Below are 18,020 nucleotides of genomic sequence, written 5' to 3'. Positions count from 1 at the left end.
TGTGGCTCTGGCCAGCCAAGGCCAGTGACAGTGTTGGTCAGGCTGTCCTGAAAAACACTGGGCTGACAATAGCGTGCACGAGATAGGGCAGAAAATAGTACAACAGATGGTGGAATGCTGTGTGAAGGCAGGGATATCCCATCCTTTTGGAGATGCTGTGTGGGTGAGTGACAGGCGAGAACTAGAAAGTACTTGCCTTGCCAGGGGGGATGTTCCCAGAGAGATTCCTGCCATTGGGAGCAGGTGTGCAGCTCTCTGTCCCAGCAGCATTTGCAGCTTTAGGAATCCCTCTCATTTAGCTTTTTTTCTTTAGGGAATTACATAAAGTGCTTGGAAAGTACCGTATCTTCCTTGATTCACTTCAGTAATGAAGAACCCATCCCTTGGCATGAAGCCTGACATTACAAGGGGTTTGAAGGTGCCCCAGGATGTTCCCCCTTGCCAGGGCTCAGAGCTCGTGGGTCAGTAGGTTCCCACAGCTTGAGACCCCCAGCTCTGGGGGAAATCCTTGCTGCTGCTTTATGCAACACCTTGCAGGGGCAAATACATCTGCAGACGTTCAGTTGTCACGGCACAGACTTTGCAGATTGCCAAGGGGTCCTTCATGTGCTACTGCAGCTTACAGGGAACGGAGGGAGGACGTGCTCCAGAACTCCCAGTGCATGGGGAATTCTCAGCAGCTCAGTATCCATGGTGAGAGTGGCCATTCCCAAACCATTCTGCACTATGAGGGGGAGGAGGAAGGCTGACACACACTCTGCAGAGACAGGCTGACAGGCCACACATGCCAGGATTTCTTTGTCTGCTCTCTGCAAATCCAGCTGTGGTTCCTTCCAGTGACCCAAATCCCACCGTTGCACATTGCAGTGGCATCTGTTGGTAGGGGCAACTGTTTATAGGTTAAATGGACAGTATTTCAGGATGTCACTGCTGGCTGTGCAGCAGTGAGCATCCAGCTGAATCCAGGACATTTTGGGACACTTCCATCCCTGTCCTGTATGTATTTGATGTACTCTGGAGCACAGCTAGTGCTCCAGTCCAAACTGACATGTCTTTCTGTCATCCTGCCCCTGCTCCCCTGCACTGCAGTGGCTGACATTGCATTCCTGGCTGCTCAGGAAGCTGAGTCACGAGCCCTCAGACACTTCATTTCTTATGGGGCTCAAGGGTGGCTGGCAAACCAGTCTCAGCCTCCCTGAAAGCACAAACAACATTACATTAGGCACCATTTATTTGAAATACAGTTAAAACTTAACTTCCTTTTTTTTTTTTTTTTTTGTACATATCATTACCCAGCAAGCACCCCGGAGTATGGAACTGTTTCAGTAGGAGACAGGAAACTTTCAGGACAGCGACTGTCCCCACCACTGGGCTGAGATTTGTTTCTGGTCTACTAATGATTGACTGGCAGACTCCCTGCTGCTGCTCAAGCAGTTGCTATCAGAGTTGATTTTGGTATCTCTTCAGCAGCGGCAGATGTCTTTATTTAAAACAATATAATGGTAATATATACATAGTGGGATAGAACTAAAACCCTGGGATTTATATGATTCCTTTTCTTTGCCTGTCCTGAAGCATCAAAGCCACGATGTTCTCAACGTGCCCAAACTTGAGATATGTAACATTGTTTTTTTCTCTTTCATTCTGTGGGAACACAGGGCTCCAGAGTTTTACTCCTGTTTCAGAGGGGAAAAAAAAAAAAAAAAAGAAAGAAAGAAAGAAAGAAAGAAAACCTATTGCTTTCCAATGAAATATTATTAACCATTTCCAGTGACCTGCACAGAGTGACCCAGGTCATAACCACCATGTGGTTTCCATTGGAAAACCCTTCAATGTACATTTTAATACAGAGCCCTAAGCCCTGATCAGCCTTCAGCAGAGGAGGGGCACTGGGAGGCTGCAGCACTTGCACTGTTATTTGAAGAGCTTGTTCTTTGAGCACTCTTTCTTGCCGAGCTATTTTTAGCTCGGCTGTATTCCCCAAACCAGCTCTTTGCCCAGCTGCAAGGCAAAGCAGAAGTAAGAACAAGTAGTGGTGCTGCTCACACTGACACTGCTACTGAACAAAGCACTCATCAGACTACAGACTCGGGACATGTCTCTAGCTGAATAATCAGTTGTACTCTTGTCACCCTAGTGACTAAATATTGTAATTCTATTACAAACAGGACAGATCCACTGTGCAGCAGCTCTGTTAAACCACAGAGTGGGGAAGCAGATGGAAAGGAGAGGAGAGGAGAAAACGCCTGTTCTTTTACAATCACACCCCCCCATGTCAGAGCATCAGTTCTTGTGTAGTAAATTAAAACCATTCTGTTATGTTGGTCCTGCAATGTGCCACAACATCCTCTAAGAGTCCTTATCTGTGTGTTGAGAGAGGTATGAAAGCAAAAGCCTCCTGAAGGTGCTGGAAGGATGCTCAGCATCTGCACTGAGCTCTGAACCGAGGCAGGCTCTGCTCCCCAGCTGTGCCTGCCCTTTCTTCCTCACACATTGGGAAAACCAGGGACCCAAAGGTCAAATGCAGCAGGGCTTTCACAGGGGGTGAAAACAGTGATTAGGTAAAGCCTTCTCCATCTGAATCCTCTGCCATAATTAGATCTGGCTCTGTTGGTGCATCTCAGCCCACACAGTGCTTATCACTAAGTAGCACTGTGCCAGAGCAAACCTGTCACAGGATGTGGGTTGCTCGGGGACAGTGGGTTATGATACAAGGGTCACGCTGGGCAAGTATGTGGTTTGGATTCCAACTGAAATCTGAACTCCTTATTGCAGGGCTTATATCACAGAAATGATAATGATGGACAACTGAAATTGCCTGGGAGATGAGAGGCAACATAATTAACTGAACTCTTGCTGATGCGCAGCCTTGAAAATGCAGACAGAACTAAAGGCCAAAGGAATAAGTACCGTGTGTAATTAAGGCAACATTGACAGCCCCTGTGTTTATGCACAGTTGTCTTATTTGGATGCAAAAAATAGTTCGTGAGGGAACACAGGCACAAATATTGGGCAATTTTAAAGCACGCAGCTCACAGTACCTACCGTACCAGCTTACCCTTCTCATACTGCTCTGAGCTCCCTGCTATCACAGAATGGCACCAACTACTCTGAGATGCTCCAAGGGCTGGAGCACCTCTGCTGTGGAGACAGGCTGAGAGAGTTGGGAATGTTCAGCCCGGGGAAGAGAAGGCTCTGGGAAGACATTATTGTGACCTTCCAGTACTTAAAGGGGGCTTGTAAAAAAAGAGGGAGAATGACCTTTTACACAGGCAGAGAGTAATAGTTCAAAGGGGAAGAGTTTTAAACTGAAGGAATGTTGGGTTAGATTAGATATAAGAATGAGGATTTTTACAGTGAGGGTGATAAAACAATGGAACAAGTTACTGAGAGAGATGGGTATCCCATCTCTGGAAACATTCAAAATCAGGCTGGACAGAGCTCTAAGTAACCAGATCTATTTGAAGATGTCCCTATTCATTGCAGAGGGGTTGAACTAGATGAACCTTTAAAGTTCCCTTCCAACTCAAACTGTTCTGTGATTTTCCTGTTATGGGAAATGCTGGCACATCACTGAGCTCCCGCTTTTAATGCGCTCCAGAATTACCTTGGGGTGAAAACAAGTTGTGTCTCAGTGTCTGCCTTCTAATTTCGTACAGACAGTAAAAGAGAAGTCCCTCCCACCACGGGTTTACTACTACCCATAATTGTACATTGCCAGCAGTTCTGCAGTGCCACAGTGCAGTGCGTGGGTGACTCAAAGCCCTGGCACAGCCTCTTCACAGCTACTTATAGGAAGGATGAAAATAAACGTCTTGATGAATCGAACATGATGTTCTGCTAACAGAGATGCCAATTTGAGAGGCAGAGCCTTGGCCTCCTGATGGGCAGCAGACACAAGCAGCTTTATGAGAAGCAAGCACGGGGCACTCCCATTTCTCCTCCCTTTGCCTGGGCTGGATCCTCCCCACCACCTCCCTTCCCAACTCATCCGCAAAACCACCTGACACAAAGACAATCAATGCAATTGCCTCTGGCTACAGCTCATTTACTGGTGGCTGGATTGATTGCTCACTGGTCAGTCCAGAGTCCACAGGCACATGCACGTGTCCAAGTCTACCAGTTCCCCGCTCCCTTTGGAGAAGATTATCAGAATCACATGGATCCAACCAGGAGCAGCAACAGGATTCCAAAGTATGCTTTTTGGCTTCAGCCACAAACCCGAAAGAAATTCAGTTTTGTGACAGCCATATATCCAGATAGTGTGCAATAGATATTATGCAAAAATATTTTTGGGAAACAGAGGAGCATATTTCAGGGACAGACAAGAAACCACACAAACCAAGAAACTGAGCTGTTTTTCACTGGGTTCTGCTGAATGTTTGGTACGCAGGAGAGTGCAGACCAGTAAGAAGAGCTGGAAAAGAAGGACTGTCTGAGATGTGGCAAGTCAGCATAGCCCCCATATGCACACAGGTGGGCTGTACCCATTCCAAATTTGTCTCTTATCAGCTATTCTGTGTCCACGGCTGCAAGCCCACAGCTTGCTGTGGCTTTGCTGGGTTGCAGTTCCAACACGGACCAGGCAGACACTGCTGAGGGTCACTCTGAGGACAGAGAACTTGGCAGCGTCTCCTGTTCGTAGGACATGTTGATGCACTGCCCATCTGACAGCAGACCCAGGGTCCTGATACATGCAAATCCATAGAGTGCCGAGGATTCAGTTACCTGTAACAGTCCAAATCACCAACCTTGGTGTAACGCTGGTGCCATTCCCTTAAATGGGAAGGAGGCAATCTGGCTGTGTGAAGTAACTATTGATCTACCGATCAGCAGTCCCAGGCACATGTGCTCACACTGGGCTCACAGACATGTGACCTTGCTCCAGAGGGGGCGAGCAGTTTGTGGTTTTCCCTTCGACTCCAATTCCAGCACGTGTCGAACACGATTGTTGGCAGGACCTCACACTGGACTCTCCCCATGAAGGGCTGCATTCCACTCCATCAAACCTCCTGCCCACGGGGCTGGGAGGGCAGCACTCTCCTGCTGTCCCCCTGGGCAGCCTGTTACAATTACACACCACACATGTTCACCACGGGGAACAGCCAGACACCGTGGATCTCCTGCCCCTTGGAGAGCCAGCGTGGAGCCCTCACCAGCGTCACAGGGCTCCCATGTGCACACTGCCCAGGGAGAACAAATGCACCGAGGCCATGTGCAAACTCACAGCACCTGAAGTGCTTTGAGCCCCACAATACATGGGGCTGCACCTGCAGGGTGTTCTTGGGGCCCAACAGGTGACTGAGCTACACTTGCACTGACCTGCTCCTCTCACCCTCAGAGTAACAGTGGAGAGGACGTGGGAGCAAGGAAAGTGGCTTCTGAGATGGCAGTATGTACATTTATCCAGTTGTCTTTCTGGCCTCAAACTACTCGAGAAAACATTGTAAAGGTAGACTGAAAATACACCCAGAACACTCCCCAAGCTTAAACAGTTGAAGAACACCTGGTGCTTGGAGGTTTTTGCTTGCTTTGCACAAAACAACAATAACCTAGAACCTTTGTAGCTTTTCTGAACTTAAGAAATAGCTGCACGTGTGTGCCCCTCCCCTTCCAGCCCCACACACTTATGGTGGCTACTTCAGCATTATGAGGAAGTATTCAGGTTGTGGTGTCTATCCAGACTTGAAACATCACTGACACATGTACAGCAAACTCTGAGCTGTGTCCAAACAGCATTTACAGAGCAGTGACACTGGTACCTCCAGTTCTGCCCAGTTTCCCCGAGGCAGCTGCAGTTGCTTCTGAGGAGCTGCCAGTTCAGCTCCACTTACTGCTGCTCTTGGCATCCCTCACTTTAAGCTAACAAGGAAGCAAATTCCTGGACTGGATACTCTTAACATGAGACCATGGCAATCCCAGTGACACTGTGGGGGATCTGGACGGATGTAGGACTTGCCTGTGAGTTACTTGAGAGCTTTCAAGAAAGTTTCAAGACCTCCCCAACAACTGCTGGCCCTGCAGAGGTGCTAGGAGGGAACACTCCTGCCTCAGCAGACAGCACTAAAATACTCAAACCTAGATGTTAATAATGTCTGGTGAAGTCCCCTCATCCATCCTCCCAGACCATCAGAGCAGTTCAGGCAGGACAGGCTCTGCTCACACCTCCAGCACCCACTCGTTTCTTAGTTTCTTACTTTGAGGGAGGACCAGTCAAGGCATCTGGACCAGTCAAGGCCTCCTGTTCCAGCCCTGATGGGGCATCTGGAGTCCTTCACCTTCACCAACTCCCTCATTCCCCCTTCACCCCAAGCCCAGCCACCCCACAGCAGCTGAGAACGGAAGTGAAAGTTTTGTCTGGGCAGAGAGAGGCTTCTCCTGAACAGAAAAAACAACACAGACACAAAATGTCCCTGTGCTTTGGTAGCAACAATGTCAGTGGGTTTTTACCACTTCTCATTTGATCACAACTCTTGCTCTATTTGGTGTTTTCACTCCATCCCCAGTTTCCTGAAATCCTGTTAGTATTTTATTTTGAAGCAAAGTTTTGTGACTGTGACACAGAGTTTGGAAGTGTGGTCCATATCCCTGAGAAAATCAGGAAAAAACCAGTAATGCCCCCATGTAAACATGTCTGCACCTTTTCCTTCTGCTGTGGGTAAAGCTGAGGGTATGCACAGAAATAGGGGCACTTAGTTTGTATTTATCAAAGCCAAAAGGGGACACGGGGTTTTAAATAATCAACCTTTGTACCTATTATAATTATATATATATAAAAATACAGAGCATTCATATAAATTTGCATTCTCCTACTGCTTTAATCATTTCTGTTAGGATTTTAATCCCTCAGTGTAGCAGAGGCCTCTGGAATCTAATGTACAGATTCAGGAGAATTTATCAATCTTGCATGGCAGGGCTGCAATTAAGAATGGCTGAGTGAGAGGTGTGTGAGCAGCAGGTTGGGTGGACCTTTCATTTGCAGATAAGCTCTCAGAGTGAGCCATTCTTCCCTGATTTATATTATAAAATGCACTTTAATCTGTTTTAAACAAAAACTAGCCAAGGTTGTGTCATTTCTGAGACATGCAGGCAGATGAGTGAGGATGGAGGAGTCCAAGGGTAATAGGAACCAAAAATACATGTTTGATTCTTTAGTAGGGCATTTCAGCATCATTCCAGTTTGGATTATTGCAGCTTCTGCTGATGGAATATCAGGGTTATTACTCAACAGAACCCAGAGGTCAGGAGAAAAAGTTTAGGGGATACAGAGTGTTACACAGGAAAAACAAATTAGGCTGTAGGTGTTTCCTAAGCACAAGAGCTCATGTAATCTAAGTTTTCTGGGGGAATCTGGTGTAGTAGTTGTGGTACCTTCCTGTTGCCAAAGATGAGTGTTTTTCCAGTGATCTCAGGGAAATTAATTAAAAAAGGGTAAGGAGCTGCTGGTCTGATAATGCAGGACTACAGAGTTGATTTTAAAGGTATATTGGATAAGGCTTACAAAGCAAGGAGAAATTGGAATCAGATGGTACTCTTACCAGTTCTTTTATGGTCTATTAACAGTTACTTCGTTTTTCCATCTCTTGTGTGTTTGATAAGATGTAGATCTTGTTACAGCATGACTTTATAATCATTCATTCATTCCCCATGCCCAGCAGAGGAATAGCTGCTGCAGCAGTTTGCAGTGTGGTCCCTGCTCTGAGCGTTTCTTTGTCTCTGTAACTTCATCCCCGGCTTGGCAACATCTGCTGCGAGCAGGCGATGAGAATCCTTAACGCTGCCAGAGCACAGCCCGGGGAGCACCCGAAACTCTTCTCTGTGTGCTGGCTGGGTCATTCCATCAAAGCCAGCAGATGCAGCCCGTGTGTGTGTGTGCCTGCCCAGGGGAGGGTCCCTGTACCTGCGAGATCCTCTGCAGAGATGAGCCGTGTCTCGCGGGGGGCTCTCATTTAGTATGCGGAATAAAATCGCCGTGGCACCGATCATATGATCTGAAGACTCAATCCTGAGGCAGCACTACTGAAAAGGGGAGGTGAAACCAAGACATTCTGTTCAGACAGCGTGAGGCTGCGAGCAGCACACGAGCTGCATCCAGCAGGCAGAGCAGAGCAGAGCAGAGCAGAGCTGGAAAAGCTTCGTTTCTGGCCAGTCTGCATTTTGTCAGGGTGCACCACTGGTGACTGGAGCAAAGGAAATCCGCTGCTCCCTGTGATTAAAGGAACAGTGAGAGCTACAGAAGATCACCGTGAAACTCATTTGAGAACCACCTGAAACAGCCCCTCGGGAGTGAATTCTGCCCTTGGAGACCACTGGTTCCAACTGACTGTCTGGAAAGTGGGATGGGAAGCATGCACTTTCCGAGGAAGCCTCTCACTGGCCGCAGAGCAAACTAGAGGAGAACTTTCACCTGCATTGCTGGCATTTGGAAAAAATAATACAAGAAAGAATTCTGCTACCAGGATTCTTTTTTTTTTTTTTTCCTTCCTCACTAGTCCTAGAGAGAGATCTTGTAGTCCCCTCCTGAGGAAAACACCAACCAGGACTCAGAATCCTGCAGACTTTTCAAAGAGCAGGCATGGTACAAAATGTGATTTTGGTGTTTTTCCGCAGGCGACTCAGCCAAAGACCTGCTGTTGAGGAGCTGGAAAGAAGGAATATCCTTAAACGTGAGTATTTTTTTTCCCTAAACTAATTTTTATGTGTTTGTTACATTCTGTGATTGCATTTCCAGAACATATTATTTTTAAACAGACAAATTCATTCGCTGGGATTGTTTCCTGTACCTAAAAGTTTTAATTTATCACAAAGACATGCAATTTAGGACAGAAAATAACTGTTCAGATTCAGGCTTTCAAAACCAGTTTTCATTCTGATTACACTGTTAAGGGTATCCAAGAGGGGAATACAATGCCCTCAGTGCCATGAGAATGGGACTGACATTCCTCAAGACTTGGATTGTCAAGGCAAACCACACACTGGATACCATGGAGGCTGCAGTGGAAGGGGGAACATCCTTAGAGAGCGTGGTTCTCCTAGAATACAGTTGTTATGCCACTAGAGCTCTTCCCAAAGACAAGCCAAAGATCATTCTGAGATGTCAGAGTTATTAGAGGGGCAGTCCCAGACCTGTTACAGATGCTGCCACAGGGGAGTGTTCTCAGCATCTCCCAAATTCTCAAGGCAAAACTCACAACTCTTGTCCTAAAGGTTGGTGTTCGGAGCAGGGGATCAAACAAGTGATGAACATAAACCATTTCCTTCCTGGGAATCCTCTAAGCTGGGGGAAGGTGAGAGGGAGATTTGAAATTGTCTCAGACATAAGAAAGGGGGAATCCATCTGCTTAAAGGAAAAGTTTATTGCTTCTTTTATTTTCATGGTCTAGTTAATGTTGAAAGACAGAACTCAGAATGATGTGACCTATAGTTTCTCACTAAACAAGCATGAATTTGTCAAACAAGAAATGCTGCCTATGCAATTTAATTTATATTTAATCACGGGATTGTAATTTGCTGCTATAAAGGTTACCTACATTGTGTTAACTAAATTTTAATGTCTTGGAACTTTCTTAATGGTTCCTAAAAAAACCCCTTGTGCTCTTGCCACAGAAGTTATTGGGATTTCATTTCAGTTTTAACACAAGGAAATTCCATAAACAGCATATATTTACCAGTATTTTCTGTACTGTTGCAATGCACAGATCACACCCAGTAAAATTAGCTGGATTGACCCCATGAGAAAAGGATACCCCCCCTTGCAATGTGAGGGGTGAACTTGGCCAGACTTCACCTGTCAATCCACCACAAGGGGCAAGAAAAAGCAGCAAGCCAAGATTCTGAAATATGTTGGGCCAGATTTTCGAGGGTCAATAACCAAGATCTCTGAAAATCTGTTTCTTTGGTTTTCTTTTCCTGGCTAAAGAAGAGCTGATCTCTACTGAAAAAATCTGTTCCTTTATGTTTACTTTTTGAAGTGTGCCGGTTACATCCTTAATCTGGGTTAAACTGACCAGCTTCAATAATAAAAAAGTTTGAATACATTCATATAATGAGCTTAGAGAGAGATAAAGCAGAAAGAAGATAAAGCAGAATTAAAGATAGTTCCTGAATTCCAGCTGAACATACTGGGGTAGATTTGTATCTCATTTAAAGGGCTTCCAGCATGGAGCAAATTTATTGACTTCTGTTGAGTTGCTCAGGCTTTATACAGGTTCAGCTGAGATCAGAACCACTTCATTTTATTTACCTCTGCCCTCATATAAAAATGTATGTAAAAATGAGTATCCTGTGAAGAGCAACAGTCACCACAGAGCTGTGCCAGGTGTAAACTTCAACTGCTGGGCAGGGACAACAACTCTGCTCTCGGTTTTGAGTGAACTCAGAAATTGGGAAAGGCCCCTTTTATTAGAAATTTTTGTTATGGACTTTAAAATGGCTTTTAAAGTAGACATTAATAGCCTTCATGTTATGCATTTTATAAAAAAACCTCATGGATTTGGTGTGATGTGCAAAGCTGTAGAGTGCAGGTGATTTCAGTGAAATCACCACAACCTCTACCAGCTCCCAAGGGTTGCACAGTTTTAAACTCCGAGTTTCCCAACCCTTTGGATGTTCGTGGTTTCTCCTGCTGACAGGAGCAAAGCTACCCCCAGAGCTCTTTTAAGGACTCATAAGTCACATTTGTAGAACTCTGGCAAAAGGAGAAGCACATTGCACAAGCCTAAGTGCAACTCCTGTTATTTTATAGCGAATCTCAGCAAGATTTCAAAAAGCGATTCCTTATCTCCCTTAGGGGGATGTTTCTGAGATCAACACATAGAAAGTAAGCTGAAAGCCAACACTTTCTTATAATTTTGTTCATCTTCCAAGTCCTCTATCTATAGAAACAGTGCTGCTTTCCCACCAAGCATGAAAAGCTCGAACTAAAATCACAACCCAGGTGTCAGAGGTGTCCTCTGTACTCAGCAAAGGGCTGAATTTCACATTCAAGGAGGTGTCTCTTGAACCCCTCTGTACAATTCCTATTTCATTCTTAGCTCAAGCAATTGTTTTAGTGTCATGCAGAGCTGAGGGTTCCCTGAAGAACTGGCAGAGCAGCAGAATGAATTACAGCACTGCCCAGGCCCCCTCAGGATTGGGAGCATCTCTGCTGAGACATAAACCCAGCCCTCATAATGAATGGATCTGTGTGGGCTGAGTGATAGGGATGGGAAAAGCTTCTCTGGATTGTCTTAGTAATAATGCCTGAGTTCTAAAATGCCCTTGCCACCATTTCCTATCAAATCTTCCTCTTCTTTTTTTGTAAAAGGACCATTTCTTTTATTTCTGGGAGCTGGGAATAAGCACTGAACCCAAGTGAATGTCAAATAGAAATAGGTCAGTACACGTTGAGTACATTTGGAGAAGCATTTTTTGATCAGAAATGTGTATTTTTGGCTTTTCTTTAGAATCACTGAATCACAGAATGGTTTGGGCTGGAAGGGACCTTAAAGTTCATCTCAGTCCATGCCCTGCCATGGGCAGGGACAACTCCCACTGTTCCAGGTTTCTCCAAGCCCCTTCCAAACTGGCCTTGAACACTTCCAGGGATCCAGGGGCAGCCACAGCTGCTCTGGGCAATTCTCTCAGTGCATATCACACCATGTCTTAGAAAGGCACCATGCCACAGAAAATTTTCATTTTTTTAAATAAAAAATATATAGAGAAATATCCTCTCTAAAAGAGGTGAATTAAAGCTGAGTGAATAACCTCTTGCAGGTATCTCTACATCTAAGAATACCCTCTGCTTTTTAAAGCCTGTTCTCTTTTTAAACATTCCCCACTGAAATAGCTGTTCATCCCTGACACAGCACTAATTTTAGCTGACCTGTTCTCTTTACATTTCGTGCCTTGCCACTGAACTGTAATAAAGCACATTACAGCATTTCAGATTCTTTGATTTACATTTCTACTACAGCCAGTTGTAGCTCTGCACTACTACGTTACTTTAAATAGATACTTATGATTGCATTGCAGTGGAGCCTAATGAGCATAAAAACCAGGGAGAACACTTCATTATTAAAAATAGCTTTTTGGAAACTCATCTGCAGTGCTGGTGGTTTTTTTTGAGGCACATTAGAAATCACATGTGTGTTTAACACTGGAAATATCTAATGCCAGTGGTGTAATAAACTTCACAGGAGTATCTGGAGAATCCCACAATGGTTAAACCTTTCTCTGCAGCTTTGTTCAGGTCATGGGCTCACTCCCAATTTAGTAACAGATAGTACTGGAAATAGAAACGCCATTAACTTGTTTCCTAAGGCAGGGGATGGATTTCAGCAGCGTTACAGCACTCCAGGCTATTTTTAGAGTCAGTGTGGAGGAGTTCTCACGGCTTGCATGTTAATAGGCACAACACACAAAGCCGGGCTGGCCCGGGGTGGGACAGAGCACTGCAAAGGAACCCCCCGGGAGGAGAGAGAGCTTCTCACGGCTGGAGGAGCAGGGAAGGCAGAACGTGCAGGTCCCAGCCCAGCACTGCAGCACTGCCAGCATGTAGCCTAAAAAAACCAGGAGAGAGGACAGGACACACTTTCCCTGGAGCTGCTGCAATAAGGCTCCTCGGCATCCAAGAGCAGGGAATGGCTCCAGCCATGTGGAGAGTAAAACATGAGCATTAACCAGCTATGGGATGTTCTGATTTTCCTTCTCAAGTTTATACAAGTGAAGAGTCGGTGTGGCTGCTGTTTGATTAAATCTGCTTGGGGCTGGAGTTCAGAGCACAGGGAACCTGGCACTGGGAGCAGTGCCTTGTCCTGCCAGAGAGGTAACTCCGTGCTCTGATGCACAACACAGAGGTGTACTGACTCAACACAACCAAGGACCAGCTCCTCGTTTCTCTGTGCTCATTATTGCCTGGAACTTGGGAAAACACCAAACTCCCTCATGAGGAAAGTCATCTTTTTCTTTATATTCTCCGCAGAACGAAATGATCAGACGGAGCAGGAAGAAAGAAGGGAAATCAAGCAGAGACTGACAAGAAAGGTAAAAAAACTCGCCATACCTCCTATTAGCTTTTAAAAATTAACTAATAGAAATCTTAGAAATTAGCAAAGCTACTGTAACATCAGCCAGTCATAGAGATCATTATTACACAGAACCTGCCTTAATATACAACCTCATCAGCAGCGTCTCAGAGTGTTTAGTAACAGGAATTATAAAAATCCCTACCTTTTCTCGGCTCTGTGAGACTAAATAGAATGCTTACATATAAACTGTAAGTCAGAAAATGGGTATTTGCTTGCACACTGTGTCTATTATATTGCCTAGAAAAGGACTCTCTCATTCTTTGATGCAGTAGCTGGCAGAGCTGAGTCTCTGCTGAGCCCCAGGTGTGCTCCAGTGGAACATTCCTTTTTGAATTTAAAGTATTTCCAGAATCAGAACTAGTTCTTGTTGTTCTGTTCCTGGGAATCCCTATGGGAATTATAAACCAAATATGCCGAGAACTTGCGAAAGCCAAACTGAAATTCTTACAGTGGGTCCAGCCAGGAGAATCTCCCTCAGACAATCTGCCTCTGCCTGTAGAACACCCTGAGAGTGTCCAGTGCCATCCAGAGAGCATGACAAATCCACCAGCATTGCTTTACATTTTGCAAGTCCATTTGATCAGTAGCCAGGTTAAAATATTTTCTTCTTTTGCCCTCTCTAAAGGCACTGTGCTGCAGCCCATTTAAACCATTACTGCTCTGCTAACAGTCCCCTAAATGATTAATGTTCTCTGAAACTTCCAAAGGTTCGGTGGTTTTCCCTACACTAAGCTAAGAAGCAGAAAAATTGCGTATTTTACTGATACCTCTGTTATTAACCCCAGTTTTATTTTTCTAAACTACTGAATACAGCTTAACCAGAGACCTACAGTTGATGAACTGAGAGACAGAAAAATCCTGATTCGATTCAGTGATTATGTGGAGGTGGCAAAGGCACAGGACTACGACAGGAGAGCAGACAAACCATGGACACGACTCTCAGCAGCAGACAAGGTACTGCCAGAGCTAAAATCACACACAGCTGCTTTCCCCTTGCTTTGTCTGCAATGATACATCACATTCTGCAAAGACATTTAAGCTCTGGGACGTTTGATCTCTGTACAGTTTACCATTAGTTTCTATGCTGAGATCCCACTGATCAATGCATCCTGTCAGGATAAAAGGTGTTTTATAAAAATGCCTATTTAGTGCTGGAAGGGCTTCTACCCAGCCCACCCAAAAAGGTGGATAGAGTCATTGGGCTCCAACTCAAAGCCATTTCCAGCCAATAATAACATTTCTTCTCAGACTGGAAGTTTTGTCCCAGACATGCAAATATCCTCCACCGTGTTTCTAAACATGCAAAGATTTCCTCTCCTCTTTCCTGTGAATGCTCAAGGAGTCACTTGACCCACATACTCAGGAGAATAAACAAATACTCAGTTTGTGTCACATACCTGCCACTCACTGATTTCCATCCCAGCTGAACTGTCGCATTTAGGTCTTTGAGTAGTAAGAGCAGCCCAGCACAGTTCCAGCTGCTGGATAAGTTGGGAGGTTTCAGGGCTGCAGGAAGCAGGAGGAACAGGGTGCTGAGGTTTGCTGGCAAAACAGCAAACACAGGACTGTTACGTATGGCTTTGTTCTGAGATCAAACACTTCAGTAAAAAACCCAAATGGGTTCAGAGGACTCCTATGGAAAAGGCACAGAGCATTTGTCCTGCAGCAGCTGTTCTCCTGAGCAAAATGGTGAATCAACCACTCTATAGTAATCAATAAATAATGATTTTCTATTTTCCTCGTAGGTACTCAGCTTTTATTAAAATTAGGCTTTTCCTAGTTTCAATCATTGTTAACAAGGCAGGTTCAAGAGCAAAAAGAAAGGGACAGTTGAGCTGCATGTGCTGGTGGCTCCCATCAGGGAGTCGGGGGCAGGAGCTGGACTGGAAAAAGGATCAATTGCTTGGCAACTTCTGTTAATCTTTAATAAATTTGAACTGCAGTCTTATTAAATGTGAGACAGTAAGCCCCAGGGTGTTATTCTGTCAGAAGTGCTTGTAGACAGCAGTGGCCCTGTCAGCAATCAATGATGAATGAGGGGGGTTGTGTCACCAATCCATAGGGCCTAAATATTCTGTGTCTCTGCCAGCACAGTGGGCTCTGCTGTACCCAATACCTGCCATTTCTACTACAGAAAACTGTTCTGCCAGTCTGGCATTTTGCAATGCTCACGAATACACAATGTTTTTTCATATGTAATTATTTGTTTTTCTCTTTTCAATCCCCAGGCAGCGATTCGGAAGGAGCTGAATGAGTACAAAAGCAATGAAATGGAGGTACACGCATCCAGCAAACATTTGACAAGGTCAGTTTTCCATCTATTTATTTCCATTTCCTGCTAAAAACAGTCTCCTGAGTCTTGAATCTGTACATTTTATTCTTACATGGTGGATGTGGGAGAAGAATATGCAAAGGGAGCTTTGTTTTAAAGGAAAATGGAAGCATTTCTCTTCCTGTTCAGAATCCAGATTTTCTGATTTTGTTGGGACTTTTATTAGCATGTACCCAGCAGACCTTCCCCAGAGCATCCCTCAGCCAGCATTCCTTGCACCAAAGATCCAGAAAATAGAACAAAAAAATTAAATGTAGGGTAAAATGTACAAAACAAGTTTTTTTAAGTAGAAGAACGACTTAGTACACTGTATAAAAGTCTCTGAATTAAATGTACTTTAGTCTGCAACCTTATCACAAACACTGCAACTTCCCTGCTAAGAAATATAAAATTCTACCTGCAGTAACAAACACACCTAAAGCCCCTGGGTAATGCACTTGTTCTAATTGGATTTGTTCTAATGGATTCAGCCTGGGGATTTCAGGATCCCCTGTCAGGCCACTTGCTCTTGGAAGCAGTGCAACCCCCCAGGGAACGTCCTGGCACTCAGGTGAGGACTGGAGCAGGTCAGGAGAGGGAACAGGTTTGGAGTGTTGTCACTCTTGTCACTCTCTGTGCCACATTCCCAGGCATATTCCTGAACTCACAATGAATTCCAGCTTAACTGAGCTGGTCAATGGTCCAGGCAAACACACTCCAGCTGTAAATGCAAAGTACCATGTGATATTTATATAATTCCAGACCTTTCCTGCAATTTAAGGCCCTTTTAACATGACAGGACTCAGACTCAGCGTTTAGGGCAAAGATCATCACTGCACTGATGGAATGAAACATGGGAGGGGAAAAGAGGATGGCTGCAGTGTCAGCCTGAGAGTGACACCTACCTTCTCTAACTGAAGCTACCTGGGGAGTTTAGGTAGAGGATTATGATAGATTTGGAAATTTGTTCAGGATGTTAGGAATAAGCAGGCTTACAGTTTACTATTAGTGCTGTGAACTAGTTAAACTGGGCCCTGAGACCATCCCTGCACTACAGTCCTGGTGAAAATGAAGACTTATTAGAGATGCTAATATTCTTCAATACTGTTACTGTACCTTGAAACAGAATGAATAGTTTTGCGGGCTTTTTAAAATGTTGTTAATCTGACAGAGAATTGAACTATTTTTTGTTCTCTATTTCCAAGTGGTTTGACAATTGTCTCTCATCTCTCCCAGATTTCACAGGCCATAGAAATTTTCTTCTGAGAAGAATCTGTCTTTACTTTTTGATATTGCTGCTGAACATGCATCAGGGAATATCTGAGCCTTTCCCTCGAGTTCAGAGCAGGATCCCTCGGTGTTTGTGTGCAGGAAGGACTCTGAGCTGAGGTCTCTGCAGCACTTACGGACAGAGAGCCCAGGGCTGCCCCTCGCTCTGCAGGCAGGAGAGCCACGGCCTGGGACTGGGACGAGCTGCTGGCAAAGACTGAAGCAAAGCTACTTGGAAGAGCCTCCTCCTCTCCTTCCACACCTGTTTGGAACTGTTTTGCAGCCTGTCTCGGAAGAGGAGATTTTGTGCATGTACAGGCTTTACCATTCCAAGGCCTCTGACATAAACGGACATGACACACTGTCATCCAGTATTATGTTGACGAGACATTTTGAACTTAACCACAATTAGTTTGTAAAACACTTAAGTTCATGTTCTAAAAACTAATTTAATGTATTATAATTTCATTCTTTTTTATATAATGTCTAACAGAATCACAGCTGCAAGCATTTTTGATTCCTGTTACTTTTGTTCTTTAATTAAATGACTACTTATTGCAGGAAATGAACATGTTTCTTAAAGCTCCTTGTTTTCCCAGGGAGAGTTGGGAAGGGAAGAGATTCTAATTATTCTGCACCAGATCACTGCCCTTCACCATCAACGGAGAGTCTGCAAAAGGATGATCCCAACTAAGGTTTTTCCATCTCATGGAATAGCAGACCCTGATTGTCATGCTCCACTACTTGGGGCTCTGACCCTCTAAAGGTTGACAATGAAGTTCACTGTTATTCTCACTCAGAATGAGTAAAGTGGACAAGCACAGGTAGAAATGTAACAATGTACTTTGATGTTTGGCAAACAAATGATCTTAATGCTTTCTTGACAGTAAGAGAAAAAAAGTTACTAAGTGCTAATAAAGAAGCAAATAGAGCTGGTGGAGAAAAAATGTAAAGCCAGACATTCTAATAATGCCTGACATCGAGGAGGCATCTGAGAATTTACTCAAATTACTACTAAAAAAATACTTGGGAATAAAATCAAACCCAGGCAGCTGGAAAACACACCTGAGACAAGAACAAATGGTGAATACACTCCCAAACATTTCTCTGCAAGGCTCTTCAGTGCTATAACTTTAGGGAATCACTCAATGTTAACAAACCTTGAGAAAGGCATTCTTGGTCTTGCAGCTTCACTGAGTTGATCTCCATGGAGTGTGAAAACAATAAAATCCAGTATTGTAATTGGCTGCTCCAGACTACGACTGAGTTGCTGCAGGTGGGGAACAGTCAGCACACACAGTCAGGTCGGTGGGGATGGAATCACACCCCCAGGTTCTCCTGGAGAATGGGAGGTAAGAGCACTGCAGCACTTA

General features: G+C 44.7%; 1 protein-coding gene across 2 annotated transcripts in view; it reads left to right on the top strand.

Moving 5' to 3' along the window:
* The window catches only part of PHACTR3 (phosphatase and actin regulator 3), a 96,314-nt gene extending 79,096 nt beyond the window's left edge, over window positions 1-17,218 (top strand). For both annotated transcript variants that reach the window (XM_027881642.1, XM_027881643.1), the window contains exons 9-13: window positions 8,611-8,666; window positions 12,962-13,023; window positions 13,881-14,021; window positions 15,296-15,372; window positions 16,615-17,218. In XM_027881642.1, coding sequence (XP_027737443.1) covers window positions 8,611-8,666; window positions 12,962-13,023; window positions 13,881-14,021; window positions 15,296-15,372; window positions 16,615-16,630 — 352 coding nt within the window. In that variant the 3' untranslated portion in view covers window positions 16,631-17,218. The remainder of the gene's footprint in view (window positions 1-8,610; window positions 8,667-12,961; window positions 13,024-13,880; window positions 14,022-15,295; window positions 15,373-16,614) is intronic.
* Window positions 17,219-18,020: the final 802 nt, after the last annotated feature.

This window comes from Empidonax traillii, unplaced genomic scaffold, assembly GCF_003031625.1.
Source record: "Empidonax traillii isolate 1590-97213 ecotype Southwest subspecies unplaced genomic scaffold, ASM303162v1 scaffold91:size2966241, whole genome shotgun sequence".
NCBI lineage: Eukaryota > Metazoa > Chordata > Aves > Passeriformes > Tyrannidae > Empidonax > Empidonax traillii.
The sequence above is the reverse complement of the archived record's forward strand: the minus strand, read 5'-3'. Positions and strand labels throughout refer to the sequence as shown.